We start from the raw sequence: 13,428 nt of genomic DNA on the forward strand, positions 1-13,428 counted from the left end.
TTAACAACACCATTCCATCGCTGATTTGGTGAAGGTCATCTCTACAATTATTTCTGTTAGCTTAATCTATTCAGAAAGCTGTAATGGATTCTTTTAAAGATCATGCTCGCTACTTGACATTTGAGTATATTTTCAGATCTTATTGCTTTCAAGCATGGCAGTAGCTAGGGTGTCTCAGCCTTAGACTTTACATGTGACCTGAAAGGTTTATAAAGTTTTTATGCCAGGTAAATAAAATTTAAGTTTGCCATGAAAGTGCCCGTAGCTACTGTAGTCTATTTTTTGTAAACACCTTTTAAAAACCTTCTTTCAAAAATGCAAAGAGGTTTTTTATTACTTTTATTATCATTATTATCATGATCAATATTAACGTTATTATTATCATGATTAAAGTAGTTGCAGAAGTGTAAGCAGTGTGTGTAGCAGCAGTTGAAGGTTGGTGTGTGTTTTGTCCTACAACGGCACTGGTCCATTCATACATGCTGCATTCCTCGTGGTCACGTGACCAGCGCGCTGTCTAATCACGTTGCTCAGATGATGTGACGCAGGAGATTCAAAGTTGGCAGCAACGTTTCTGTTGAGATACCCCCGTAGCTTTATTTACCTGTTTTCATACGCAGCTGAAGCTTTTGAAAAGCATATAAAATTAACTATGTCCATGTTTTCATACGAGTGAAGAGGGTTTCACTTTCAGAATGGACGGAAAAGTTATCGGACCGGGTCCGTACAGGGCAACCAAACTGGTGAGTCTGTTGGCAACGTTAGCGAGGCACAACAAATGTGACTTTGAAAAGCTTCGTGCTACTTTTAGTGTTATAATGTGAGTTAGATATAACGTTAGATGTGGAAAGTTTGTTTAAAGTATCTAGGTAGCGCCGCAACTGTATATTACATTTATAATGTCTACTCATACTTAAAGTAGGCTAACGTTAAAGGGATGGCGTAAGTTACTTTTAAACACAGTTAGTTACGTATAGCTAACAGTCGTTGTACTTACTCGGGTAGGGAGCTCAGGTATTTTAAATACTGTCCTCACAACAGCACTAAAACTATGTTAAAAGAGTCAACAAATGCAAAATGTATGCGGCTTGGTAAAGTTTTGTTGTGACTCAGTCGTAAACCATGCAGCAGTGTTATTTAGCATCATATAGAATACTCATGTGAGACGTTTCCATTCTAAGTTATTGCTAACACTACATTCAAGCTAATGCTAATGTGTACACCGTGTTAATGCATCATGTGTTCTTGGCATTCACAGCTCCTGTTTAATTTCACGTAAAAGCATCCACAACATGCCATACTGTTACTGTCATATGTTCCTGCATGTGCCCAGCTCACTGGCTGTGGCTTGGACCCTTTAACCCCTTTCAGCTCCAACATTACTGTGTACATTAATGCAAATTGTGCAAAGTCATACACTGAATATCTATGTATGTTTTAACATGCATTATCAGAATATGGCACATCTACATCAGGCTGTGTTTTTTGTAAGGCAAATTTGAATACTAGTCATTTAATTTACCCATTCCATATAATTTAAATTTTTCCTGTAAGCCTTTTGATTTCAGGCATTTTGACATGTGTTATTGACAACGACACAGGTGTTAATAATCATGTTGACGATGGCTGCGTTGTACTCAAGTGTCCCAGTGAGCCACCAGCATGCATAATAGCAGGTCCCTTAGAGCAAAGTAGCTAAATGGGATTCAGCCATTGTTTTATTATTTGCACCTGTGCCTTTCTTACTGTGACATTTTAAAATGTGAAAAGAGGCTTTATACTCAAGTGTCAAGAGAATCTTTACTAAAAATCTGTGGGCTCTATCAGGAAAGATGAACTACAGAGGTTGCAAGTGCACGAGTTACCATACTATTTGTATCCTTTTCCTGATTGATTTCTGCCCTACTAGTTTATTCGGCTACAGTAGGCTATATGCATCTATCCTATTCAGCTATTGTGTATTGCATTTGTGCCATCTGGTATTGAAATACAGTTTATTAAAGTGTGTTCTGAACAAGTACACACTTGTAAATACATAGTATCTAAATCCCCAAAGCTATTTTTTTCTCAGCAATGAAACCCTAGGAAGAACAAATAACATTCCACCTGCTTCCCCAAAAAGACATATGAGGTGAAGAGACAAGCAGAGACCCTCTCTACACTAATTTCCTTCTGTAGAACAGAACCTTTTGTGCATCTTGTTATAATGTAAGACCAATCTTGCTGCCCCTTCTAAGGCCAGCTTCTTGGTTTTTATTTAAAAAAAAAAAAAATATATATATATATATATATATTTATATGTAAAAAAAAATTTATTTTTATTTTTTATTTTTTTATTTTACTATCACATGTTTAGCCAAGCTCTTTTTGAAGATTCAGACCAGCCAGACTGGGCCATATCTGCTTCCCAGAGTTTGGTACTCTCCTGGGCTGTAATGGTTGTTTACCCACTGGCCACATTCTCTCTTTCCTTCCCTCTCTCTCTGCTTTTATCCACTTCTATCATTTTTCTCTTGCCCATCTGGATACTTTGTGAGAGCTAATGATCCATAACCCCAGCACCATCCAAACACTATGAGGAGATAATGCTGTGTTTGTTGTGATATCTGCCTCCTTTTTTGCTACCAGATGAGTGTGGCCTGGATCTTGTGTGTGATTTTAATCACTATTAAGAGAGACAGTGGTGATTGTTACGTGCACAGATTTGGTGCTGTTATATAAATGTAGTCGATGAAATGAAGAACATGCCAAGTATTTTTTGTTTCATAGGGCTAGATATGTTTGTCTATTTTTTTACTCACATGTTTAATGCGTCCCTTCTTGACAATAATAAGAAAAATGTTCCAAACAGCCTTTATAACAAAGAAAGCAGGAACTTATTGAATGCATAAAATGCTGCTCTCTGGGCTTTATCAGGGTAGTAGCTTCAGTGAAATATTTACTTACCATATGTAATGGTATATTACACTAGAATGCAAAGGAACACTCTCTTAGTTTGCGATCTATGACTAAAAATCTGCAGCATTTGTCACACCATATTGCCTCCCTTTGTCCCGTCTCCCTTTTACACAGTGGAATGAAACCATTAAACTCTTCCGTGGAGGCATGCCGCTCAGAAGGCACTGGGCACACTTCCGCTACTATGATAACAGTTTCACAGGATGCGAGGCTGTGGATTATCTGCATGAGCTGCTGAAGCGCAACTACAACTTTGGGCCTGAGGTCACTCGATACCAGACTATGCAGCTTCTCAGAAAGTTCCTCAAGGCCCATGTCATTGAGGACATCAAAGGACGCCACGGGACAGAGGACTTTGAAGACAAAAACCATCTGTACAGGTACAACTTTGTCATCCTGTTCTGTTATTCCTTTTTGTCGATACACCATTGGCAATTTGGCATTGTTGCTCTCTCCAGATTCCCCACCTCGTCTCCCCTGAAGTCTTTTCCAACAAGGCCTCTGTTGAGAGACAGCAGTGACCTTCCCAGACTCATTCGCTGGGATGACTACGAAGAATTGCCTCAGCGGGAAAACATTCCACCCCTGAAGTCTGCTGTCATGGTGAGAAAGAGGCCAAGATTCTCAGCTCCTTCAGTGCATGCTTAGACTCATGTTGTGCTTAAAGTGTGTAAGCATATGCAAACTTAACATAGGGCAAATGGCAAGATGAAATCATTTTAACTATCTACCCTGCTCAATTATGTGTAAGTGTGGGCTGTCATTTACATAATTCTGCACTGAGGGTTTATAGTGTTGTCACGGTACCAAAATTGGGACCCACAGTACGATACCAGTGAAAGTATCACGATTCTGAGTAGTATCACGATACCACAGCAAAAATGAGGCAGATGTGCCTTTTGTCATTTATAAAAAGATAAATCACTTTTCTATAATGCATCAATGATATGTCAATGGAATAAATTACTTATTGACTTATTCATACTTCAAAAACAGCATAAATAAGTGATTAACATGGGGGGGATTGAAATAAAATAAATAAATAAAGTAAAACTCAACCAGCCACCCTCCTCCCCTGACAAGTAAAGAACAGTCCCTTCATAAGTAAAGAACAGTCCCTAAAGTGCGCTGAGGTTTGTGGACCGTTACCTGCCACAAAGAGAGAAATGTGAACGGCTCGTTTCTCCTCTGACACGTCACATACCTGTGTGCTGCCACAGCTCGGTTGTCCAGGTACTTCTGGGCAGTCATGACACCAACGAAAGAGGAAATTATTCAACCTGGAGCCGGACTTCTCCGTCGCCGGTAAGCCGTTATCTTGCGCCGTGGAGCATTATGGCTGCCGTATTTGACACACTGACACTGTGACCCCCGTTCAACCCACAACCGGCAGGATTCGCCTTTCGTTTCTGTTGCTGGTTGAAATCTGTACTCTCACAGCGTGCTCCTGAATGACTGCTTTTGCTCGCACAAAACTATTTTTAGTCGCAAATGCGAATAAAATGCTCGCACCGTAGAGCTCTGTGGAAAACAAATCACTGCCTACAAGTAAAAAGAAATAAATAATAACTTTCACTGCTTAAAGATACTCAATAGCTCAGCTAATACCTGAAATGTCACTGGAAAACAAACTACTGCAGCAGCATACTGAGTGCCAGGTGGCCAGCACGTGCCGTTATTGGACGGTGCATGGACACTCACCTCCTGTGATTGGACTTTGAACTTATCCCACAGTAGTGGTACCATGAGGTACCGTAGTACTACGGTACTCCAACATTATGGTATCATATGTACCGTGGAGTTTTAGTGCCGCGGTCTACCGTTGGTACCAGTATACCGTGCAATACTAAGGGGTTATACAGTACACTAAAAAGTTAAAAGCAAAGTTCAGTGTAATGTAATGCAGTATAACAGCCCAAGAGAATATTCTCCTTTACTTTCAGTGTTTATTCAGACTGCTGCTGTAGTTTCCTTGTTGAACTCAATTCTATGGTACGTCTTCATGGCCATATTTTGTTAGACATGATCATCAGCCTGTCGTACTGTCCATTATTACACAGGGCTTTTTATGTTTCTGCTCATTCAGTGTAAGTCAAAGGAACCTTTTCATTCATGTCTCTCCTCTTTTCTGCTCAGACCTCGGATTTGTGGAATAAAAGGCACAGTGTCGCTATCGGAGATGTGCATGAGTGCAAGCTCATACGAAGGAAGGAGATAACACCAAAGCAAGTGGACCACATCTGGAAATCTATGACAGTTGTGCAGTATGTAACCCTTTTACATAGCTTATTAAACACTTCCACTGTTTGTGTTGTTTGTATCAGTGGTTCCCAAACTTTTATTAGACCACGGCAACCCTTGAAAGCAAATGTTTTCTCGTTGCACCCATATGCACAACATGCTGTTGACTCCACTGGGAAGAATTTTTTTATGCAGAGATGAGAGAGCCAGATCACATATGTTATACCACAGTGAACATGATCAGTGATGTATATTCTGTTTCCACAAGCAGCCAAAACCTGTCTGTTAAGCCATTAGCCTAGTAGTGTTCAGAATGACTGTGTTGAGATTGCTCTGACAGTCACAATTAATCTGACCACTCAGCCCTTGGAAATAGAGCACGGCTCAGGCAGCATTTTCCTGACTGAACCCGACCCGAGTCTAACACAGTTATAACCCAGCCCGGCCCGACCCCAACAGACTTTTTGATTTTTAAGTCCCAACCCAACCCAAGTTTGACGCAGTTTGTTACCGGACATAGTTATTGTAATCATGGTTACAGCTTGTCTGTTTACCGTGATCACACATGGACAGTGTGTAAATGACCATCAAAAGGCTGTTACACACAGTCAAACACGCTGCACGGACAGCACACACACTCAATTGGTGCAGAGCCTGTGTTGTGTTCAGGCGTTGTCACGTAAATTTATAACAAATTCCAGCATTTGAATAGGCCTTAGTACACACAGCAGCATGTCAAGTGGGCTGAACCCGAACCTGGCCTGACCTGCCAGGTTTCAACGGGTCCTGTCGGGCTCGGGTCGGGTATCCGCAATCTGCTCGGAAAACCTCCTCAGCTGAAAAACCTTTTTTTGTTACTTCGACCACCAGCAACTGTTAGTTGTCATGTCACTAGCTACGGCATAACCACATAATAATAAACAGGTTTTAATATGCTGATAATAGTTTAATTATAGTTTAATTTATAGTTAATAATCATTTCTGTTTTCTTCCGTAAATAACGTAAAGCATGTATGTAAATGTAAATTTAAAAAAAATTAAAAATTTAATGTTGTTTAAAGTCACCCACCCCAGGGTGACGCACCCAGTATTGCAACCACTGCTTTAGACACTTGATGCCAACTCTTTTGTTTTAGTTTACAGAGAGCTCTGGGCTTACAGTCATTGGATGGAATTTTAAACCCAACGCATGTGAACGGCAAGCACATTGTTCACAATGTGTTCAGCGTCAATAAGACGGGCATAGTCGTATTGGAGAACAAAGCCGGTATGAAGCATTTGATTCACAATTAGAAGAGCAACTTTTTTTGCAACTTGTATATAATGACTCACCTACCTCCTTTTGCATCTCCAGAGGACATGCCATATTGGGTGGTATCAGCAATGAAATGTCTTGCCAATTGTAAGTATATATTTCATGCACATATAAAAACCCTCACCATTATTTTGAATGAGTAGGTGCCATATTTTCTAGATGGTTGGTATCTCACTTTGAGTTGAACTGTAGAGTATTTGAATGTGTGTGTGTGTGAGTGTGTGCACATATACCAAAAAATCTTAGGCACCATTTGGCGTGTTTATGTGCATGTTTTCAGCCGAACCTGAAGTTAACTGTATAATTCAGATAATTTCTGTGTGAAGCAATAAACTGCACCTGTCTTTTGTCTCAGGGCCTAATGGGAATGAAAGCAAACAGCCAGTGTACCCGGGTTTCGAGAGGGATGTTCTGAAAACAGTAGCAGATTACTTTCAGAGACTCAAAGAACCCCTGCTGACTTTCCATCTTTATGAAGTCTTTGTCAACATTCTCAGTAAGTGTTTCACATTGTGGATGATGTGTCATGTGGTGATCTCCTATATATTATTTGTACGACACTGCAGATACACAGTTGTTGGTGTTCATTTAGTCTAGCTTGTGTGTTTGCCCTTAGGAGCACTATTCATCTCTCTTCATATCTCCACAGGTCTGCTCCAGGAACAGGAGGTAGCCACTGACGCTCTTCAGGTCAGCTGTCTCTTACTGCCGCCGCCCAACCGAAGACGCCTCCAGCTTTTATTGCGTCTCATGGCCCGTGTTTGTCAGAATCCCCACCTGCCTCCACTCAATGACGCCATAGCCACCCGCACACTGGTACACATACCATATATATTTCTTTGTAGTATTTAGATAAGACTAGGACTGTTGGGAAATCCCACAAATCAGTAGATATTCTTGTAATTGATACTACTTGTTTTTTTGTTTTGTTTTTTAAAGCTTTTAATATTGTGTAGGAGAGGTATTGTTTGCTGTAGTTTGTGTTATGCTTTGTATTGGATTTTGTAAGGTAAATGCCTCAGACACAGTCTACAAAGGGAGACAAGAAAGAAAAACATGCAGGCCTAGGGGCAAAGAGAAGCTGCAGGAATATTGTTAGTCCAGAATCCTTGCTATCTATTAAAAGTCAATGGGAGGTGGAAAGTCTTCTCTTCTTAAGAATGTGGATTGGAATACCAAGTAGTCTGAATCTACACATGTGGTCCACATAGCAAGACATTTCCAACGATTTGACTTTTATCAACCTGCATGTTTTTGGAAACAGCCACTGCAATGTGTATATACTAATTGCATAATGCCTGGCTTCTTATTTCCAAACAATAGTAAGTTATAAATTTATAGAATAGTCACGAAAGCCCAAGTTAACAATTGTGAGTGCTATTATTTCTTGAGAACTGAGGTATTTCAGTGCTAATGTTGATGCCTCTGTCAAGACATCTGGTATACTACGGATGTGAAGTGAGATTTATTCATTATTATTAAGGTGTATTCAGGGGTGGATACACCTCATGGTCACTTGCACTAATCTTTCCACAGAATCATGATGCATTCAAAAAAATTTAGGGAATATCAAATCAACTTTATTTATATAGTACCTTTCATACAATCATGCAGTCCAAAGTGCTTCACAGAGCAGGAGTAAAACAGCACAGAAAAAGTAACAACTGAATAGCTAGACTTTACAACGACTAAACGACGAAATATTTAAAATAAATAACATCTAAAAGAACAAATAAATTAAAAGAAAAGTAGAAAAGACTAGAGTTAAAAAGAGAGGCAGTAAATGACAAGGCACCTTTAAGTAAAAGCCAAGCTAAAAAGATCTGTCTTTCTTTTAAAAATGTCCACTGAGGTGGACTTCCTCAGACGCTCAGGTAGACTTTTCCTCAGACCTGAGCAGCCGTGGCTAAACGCTGATTCCCCACGGATTTTTGTTGAAATCCTTGGGACGATCAGCATGCCAGCAGTAGAGGATCTGAGGGACCTATTAGGTACATATCTAAGAAGCATATCTGAGAGATAAGTTGGTGCCAGGCCATTCAGTGATATAAAAAGTAGTGAGAATCTTAAAATCAATTCTAAAACTGACAGGCAGCCAACGCAGTGACTTTATACAGGGCACACTTCTGTAGAGAAACTAAGATATTTTATAAAACACCCCTTTCACTGCATTAACTAAACATGCTTCAACTAAAGTCACTAAAAATCTAAAGAACAAAATGTAAAGCTCCAAAAAGATTTAGGAATAGTTACAGTAAGTAAGTGAACCTTGAGTTTAGAATTTTTACTCATAAGCTTCACTAAAATAGTGTTGCAGCTGTGTTGTGTTAGATTTCATTTCATAGGACTTATAGATACCATGTAAATACACCAGAAATATAGATTCATGACATCTGAACCTAGTGTCCGTTTACAGCTTCTAAAACAGGTACATTTAATCCTGATTTTTTTTTTATTAGCTTGCTATGCTGTCTATGTAATACTTCAAGGTTCAAAACAAGCCCAGTCTGTAACACTACGTGCATACAAAATTCAAGGTGTTACTGTGGATTTATTTTATGGGTGCTTATTATATTTTGTTTACCACCAATATGTCTGTAATAAGTAGTGTAAAGTGCTGCTGGAGGTTGATTCCTAATTTTTCTCCTGTTGTGGTCTCTGTCCAGATGGTGCAGATGTTCTCACACTGCGTTCTGGGATCAGTGGATGAGATGGACCTGGATGAGCTGTTTGCCACCAAACTGGTGACCTTCATGATGGAGCACCACAACACCATCTTTCAAGTTCCTTCCAAGCTGCGCCGCCAGGTTGAGGAGCACCTGTCCCACCTCAAAAGAGTCCAAGTCAGTACACTCTCTGAAGTTACAATTCATTTAGAAATGAGTCCATGTGTACCAAGCCAGATGAAGACAATGTGCCAGATTGGTTCCATCATCTTGCCAAACACTACGTATGGAAATGTGGTTATTGTTATTGTTACCTATATTAAAGCAACAAAAAATAAGTATTTCAGATACATTTCTATGTTAATGTGAGTGGAAAAACACCTGTCGCAGTAGCTTGAGGCAGTGACCCCGTGTTTAGTTGCTGGTTCAGTGTCCCATTCGGCAACATTACCTTTTTGGGTTTGTTTCCGTAGTAGCCAGTCAGCAGCCTTATTGTAGGAATATCGTGGAATGAAATTAAATTCTCTATATGAAAATAAGAGTTGCTCATGGAGCCAATCATATAAATATAATGTGAACATCAGTAATGTTAATGGGAGAGTTCACCTAAAAATCAAAAATAAATATTTTTCCTCCTACCTGTAGTGCTATTTATTAATCAGCGTTTGGTGTGAATGCTGCTGCGCCAAAAGAAACGTGCATCTACAGCCAGCTCACCCAGCACCACTGAGCTTGGTAACGTTACAGCTCAGCTGAGGAGGAAGCCATTAATATTTGCATCTGATGCTGTCGCAAACACAGGCCTCCTGTTCATAAGTACATGCACGCTTCCTTCTTCGTTGATTCATTTGGTAGGTTAGGTAGAAAGAAAATAGTTCCTACATGAAACTGCTCACAACAAGGTTTTTAAATTATGTTGAGTAACCCGGTCATGATTTCTAGAAAGAGACATCGCTGTTGAATTTTTGGAATATATTTGTTTGGCACCTCAAGCCGAGTGCCATCTAGATCCATTACATTTAAAAGAAGGCAGACATCTCTGTAGCTGATATCCAACACTCAGCCACTCACACCAAAACAATCTATATTGATCAATCACACTACAGGTGAGAGTAAAAATTTGTATTTCTGATTTTAGGCGTAAACTGTTCCTTTTAAAAGAAAATCATCCAGCACATACAGATTTTCAGTAGAAATTGCTGTGGACAGGAGTTATATAGATCACTACAGGAGCAGGCAGGTGCAGGATTACACATTTACTGGAAGAAGGGGTTAACTGTTAGAAATCTTGCAGAAATTGAAAGGATTGAAAAACAGTCTCATGCTAACTCAGACAAACTGAGTGACCGTTTTCTCTACAATTTTGTGCCTGCCCTTGTGATCACCTTCATGTAGGGACAGGGGTCCTTCTCCTGTATTTTATTCCTCTGTGCACAGTTGGTTCAAGTTGATGTGTGCATGTTTTCTTTTGGCAGGCTCTTCGGAAAATGGAACACAGACTGTATTGACAGGCTGTGTCCAACATTGTTTGGCCTACAAATGAAGGCCTTATTGATTCCATCTTTTAGTCCAACAGTGGATGCATAAGCTTCCACGTCCCACGCTGTGAAATGGACTGAAAACATGATTTCATCTGAACTGAGTGCTATAAATGTGATTTTAAAACTATAACCACCCTGCATATTTTATTGCTGTTTATTAGTCATATTAATTATCCACATTTAACTGCTCAGTGGAGCATGCAGCCACCCACTGTGTTGTGTTACACTACAGCTGCTGAGAGGGTAGATCCTAAACCATTATAAATGAATCCTCAAAACTGTGTAATAGCTGACAAAATACAGTTGATGTCACTGACAGATCTACTGTAGTTTCTCACTAGCCAGGTAAGTCAGAAGCTTCAGGTTACTGGCTGTGTATTTGTGCAAGTTTTTGTGCATATTTGACCTTGAGTTGTATTGTGCGCTTATTTATATATGTATTTTATAAAAACAATTAAAAAAAAAAAAAAGCAGAAGACCAAATATCCAGAATAGCATAGTTTGGATCACACTAGTTCATCACAAAATATGTGGATTAATATAACATTTTCTTTTTGTCTCTCACCAGATCAAATACGCAGGTTCGGACACAGACTTCAGTGCATCTCCAGCTTTTTGTAAACAGATCAGGAGGGTGGAGGCTGAGGAGCCGAGGGTGATAGGAACCCAGACCCCCCTACAGGCGCTGCTGGAAGGCCTGATCGCAGACAAAGAACTCCCTGCAAAGGACAAGAGGAAAAGGCTGAAACAGGTATGGCATTTTCAAATGTCATTGAATGTAGATATCAGAGGAGGTGTCTGTTTGAAGTTGTGGTGGGCAAATATAGAGAAATCCGCTCTTCAACAATATGTGTAAAATTTATGTATGAGTCATTTCTGTTTGTGCTCGTATGTTCAAAGCCTTGTATTTTAATATTTTGAGAGTTAAGAGCTGTGATCTCCAAACAAACTGTATCCTTTTGTTGTGCAAATATTGTACAGTAATAATTCACAACTTAACCTTTTCAGTTCCAGAGGTCGTACCCAGAGGTCTACCACAGTCGATTCCCCACTGAGGAAAGCAAAGCTGCTGTAGTACCTGAGAAAACCCCGCGACTCAAACCTCATTTCATGTTTTTCAACCTCAAGAAACCCTTCCAGCCGTTTCAGAGGAGCTGGAGTTTTAGGGCATGACCTGCCACCTCTGACACATCTACACTTCAGGCTGTGCACACAACTCAACCTCAGCATCATGAGGTGAGGAGCAGTGTGGCTCTGGCTTCAGTTTTGGTCTCACACGGGTAAACCACAATTAAATGTTTAAAAATAATTAATTGGATGTTGTAGCACTGTTAAACTAAGATAATAATTTAAAGGGTCAGTTCACACAAATACACACATAAGGACACCCCAACTGACTCCTGTCTAACCAGATAGCTTGGTGTAGTTGCAGAACATTGGCAACTATTTTTCAAACTGCAAACAAATGTGGGCAGCTGAACTGACCCTTTTAACAAATACAATTTACTGTATTGCTAGAAAACTTGAACAAATTAAAGGAAACAATGATGCACTAGCACTAAAATACTGATGTTTCTTAAAATGAACTCTTAGAGTTGTTTAAAAATGTGTGTTGGTACATTATTCTGCTAAGATACTGTATCTTAGATGTAAATGTGCAGCGATGGCAGCTGATCAATATAGCCCGTCCTGTAACTGAATTGAATGAATTTCAAAAGTATTAATAGGTTATTAGTTGTTAACATTATAGGTTGTAAACAGTTAATGATCAAAGTGCATCATACTCATAAAACATTTCTATGGATATATATACTGTAATTTTGTACTGTAACAAATATTCAGATGCATTTCTTGGTATTTTTTGGCTTGTAAACAGATGATGTTATTATAATGATCTTGACTATTGCAATGCAAAGATGCATTTCATTTTAATGGGTACTTCATTATTTGGTCATTATGATGTTGTAACTAGGCAACCCAGAGCCTGTGTTTTAATCTTTGTTAGTTAAATGGTTACTTGGAGTCAATGATCAAGGGTTTCTAAGAAAGGGAGTGGATGTAGTTGCTGCAGGGCTGAAAAGCTTTGGCTGATGATTGCATTTGTTACTACAAAAAACCAATCCTGCTGTCTGTGCACTCTTAAAACAACTCATTTCATGTTTTTACTTGATGGTTTTATTCTGTATATAAGAACTCTTTGTGATTGGTACATATTTCAATGTCTCAAATACTCTTCTTTCGCTGTTTCAATGTGTTTTGTCATTTTCTATCACCTGCTGTTCTGTCATGTCAATCAGGTTGTTTGTCACTTAATTTGAGACTTAAAATTTTATTTTTTTAGTGATTAAGTGCTGATATTCCTATTTGGATTTTCATAAATGCTCTTGAACAAATGCAATAATGCTGGAATAACTGTTACACTTGAATTGCTGCTGGAAAAAATTCAACAGGATCAAAGTGAATTCATGTTGATGCTGATTTTTCTATAAACTTTCTAACTGGCAAATGTTTCTGTTTTGTTGTCTATGTTCTTGGGTGTTATATTTAGTTATAAGTGAGATATACACAGGGGAACACTGTTGTGATGTAACCCAGACATGAACATAAGAAAAATCTATCCTCCAGTGTTAGGTTGGGAAATGAATTTGGTGCAATTTCCTGTACCATTACTTCCTGTAGAACAGTAATAACAATGCAAAAACAACAA

The 13,428-nt window shown here is 39.1% G+C and overlaps 1 protein-coding gene across 1 annotated transcript; it reads left to right on the top strand.

The window, feature by feature from the left end:
• Window positions 1-539: 539 nt before the first annotated feature.
• depdc1b (DEP domain containing 1B) lies at window positions 540-13,227 on the top strand. Its single transcript, XM_050047633.1, has 11 exons — window positions 540-743; window positions 3,073-3,338; window positions 3,417-3,561; window positions 5,095-5,222; window positions 6,336-6,466; window positions 6,554-6,601; window positions 6,870-7,010; window positions 7,164-7,330; window positions 9,181-9,357; window positions 11,290-11,472; window positions 11,730-13,227. Exons 1-11 carry the CDS (start codon window positions 696-698, stop codon window positions 11,892-11,894), a joined length of 1,599 nt encoding a protein of 532 aa, XP_049903590.1. The 5' UTR covers window positions 540-695; the 3' UTR covers window positions 11,895-13,227.
• The last annotated feature ends 201 nt before the right edge of the window (window positions 13,228-13,428 follow it).

This window comes from Epinephelus moara, chromosome 6 (genome assembly GCF_006386435.1).
Source record: "Epinephelus moara isolate mb chromosome 6, YSFRI_EMoa_1.0, whole genome shotgun sequence".
Taxonomy (NCBI): domain Eukaryota; kingdom Metazoa; phylum Chordata; class Actinopteri; order Perciformes; family Serranidae; genus Epinephelus; species Epinephelus moara.

What these genes read in the sequence shown, in the direction of transcription:
- depdc1b (XM_050047633.1), top strand. Translation starts at nt 696, where the DNA reads ATGGACGGAAAAGTTATCGGACCGGGTCCGTACAGGGCAACCAAACTG. An exon ending in CCCTGAAGTCTGCTGTCATG is followed by an intron (nt 3,562 to 5,094) that starts GTGAGAAAGAGG and finishes TTTTCTGCTCAG; the next exon opens with ACCTCGGATTTGTGGAATAA. An exon ending in CCATAGCCACCCGCACACTG is followed by an intron (nt 7,331 to 9,180) that starts GTACACATACCA and finishes GTCTCTGTCCAG; the next exon opens with ATGGTGCAGATGTTCTCACA.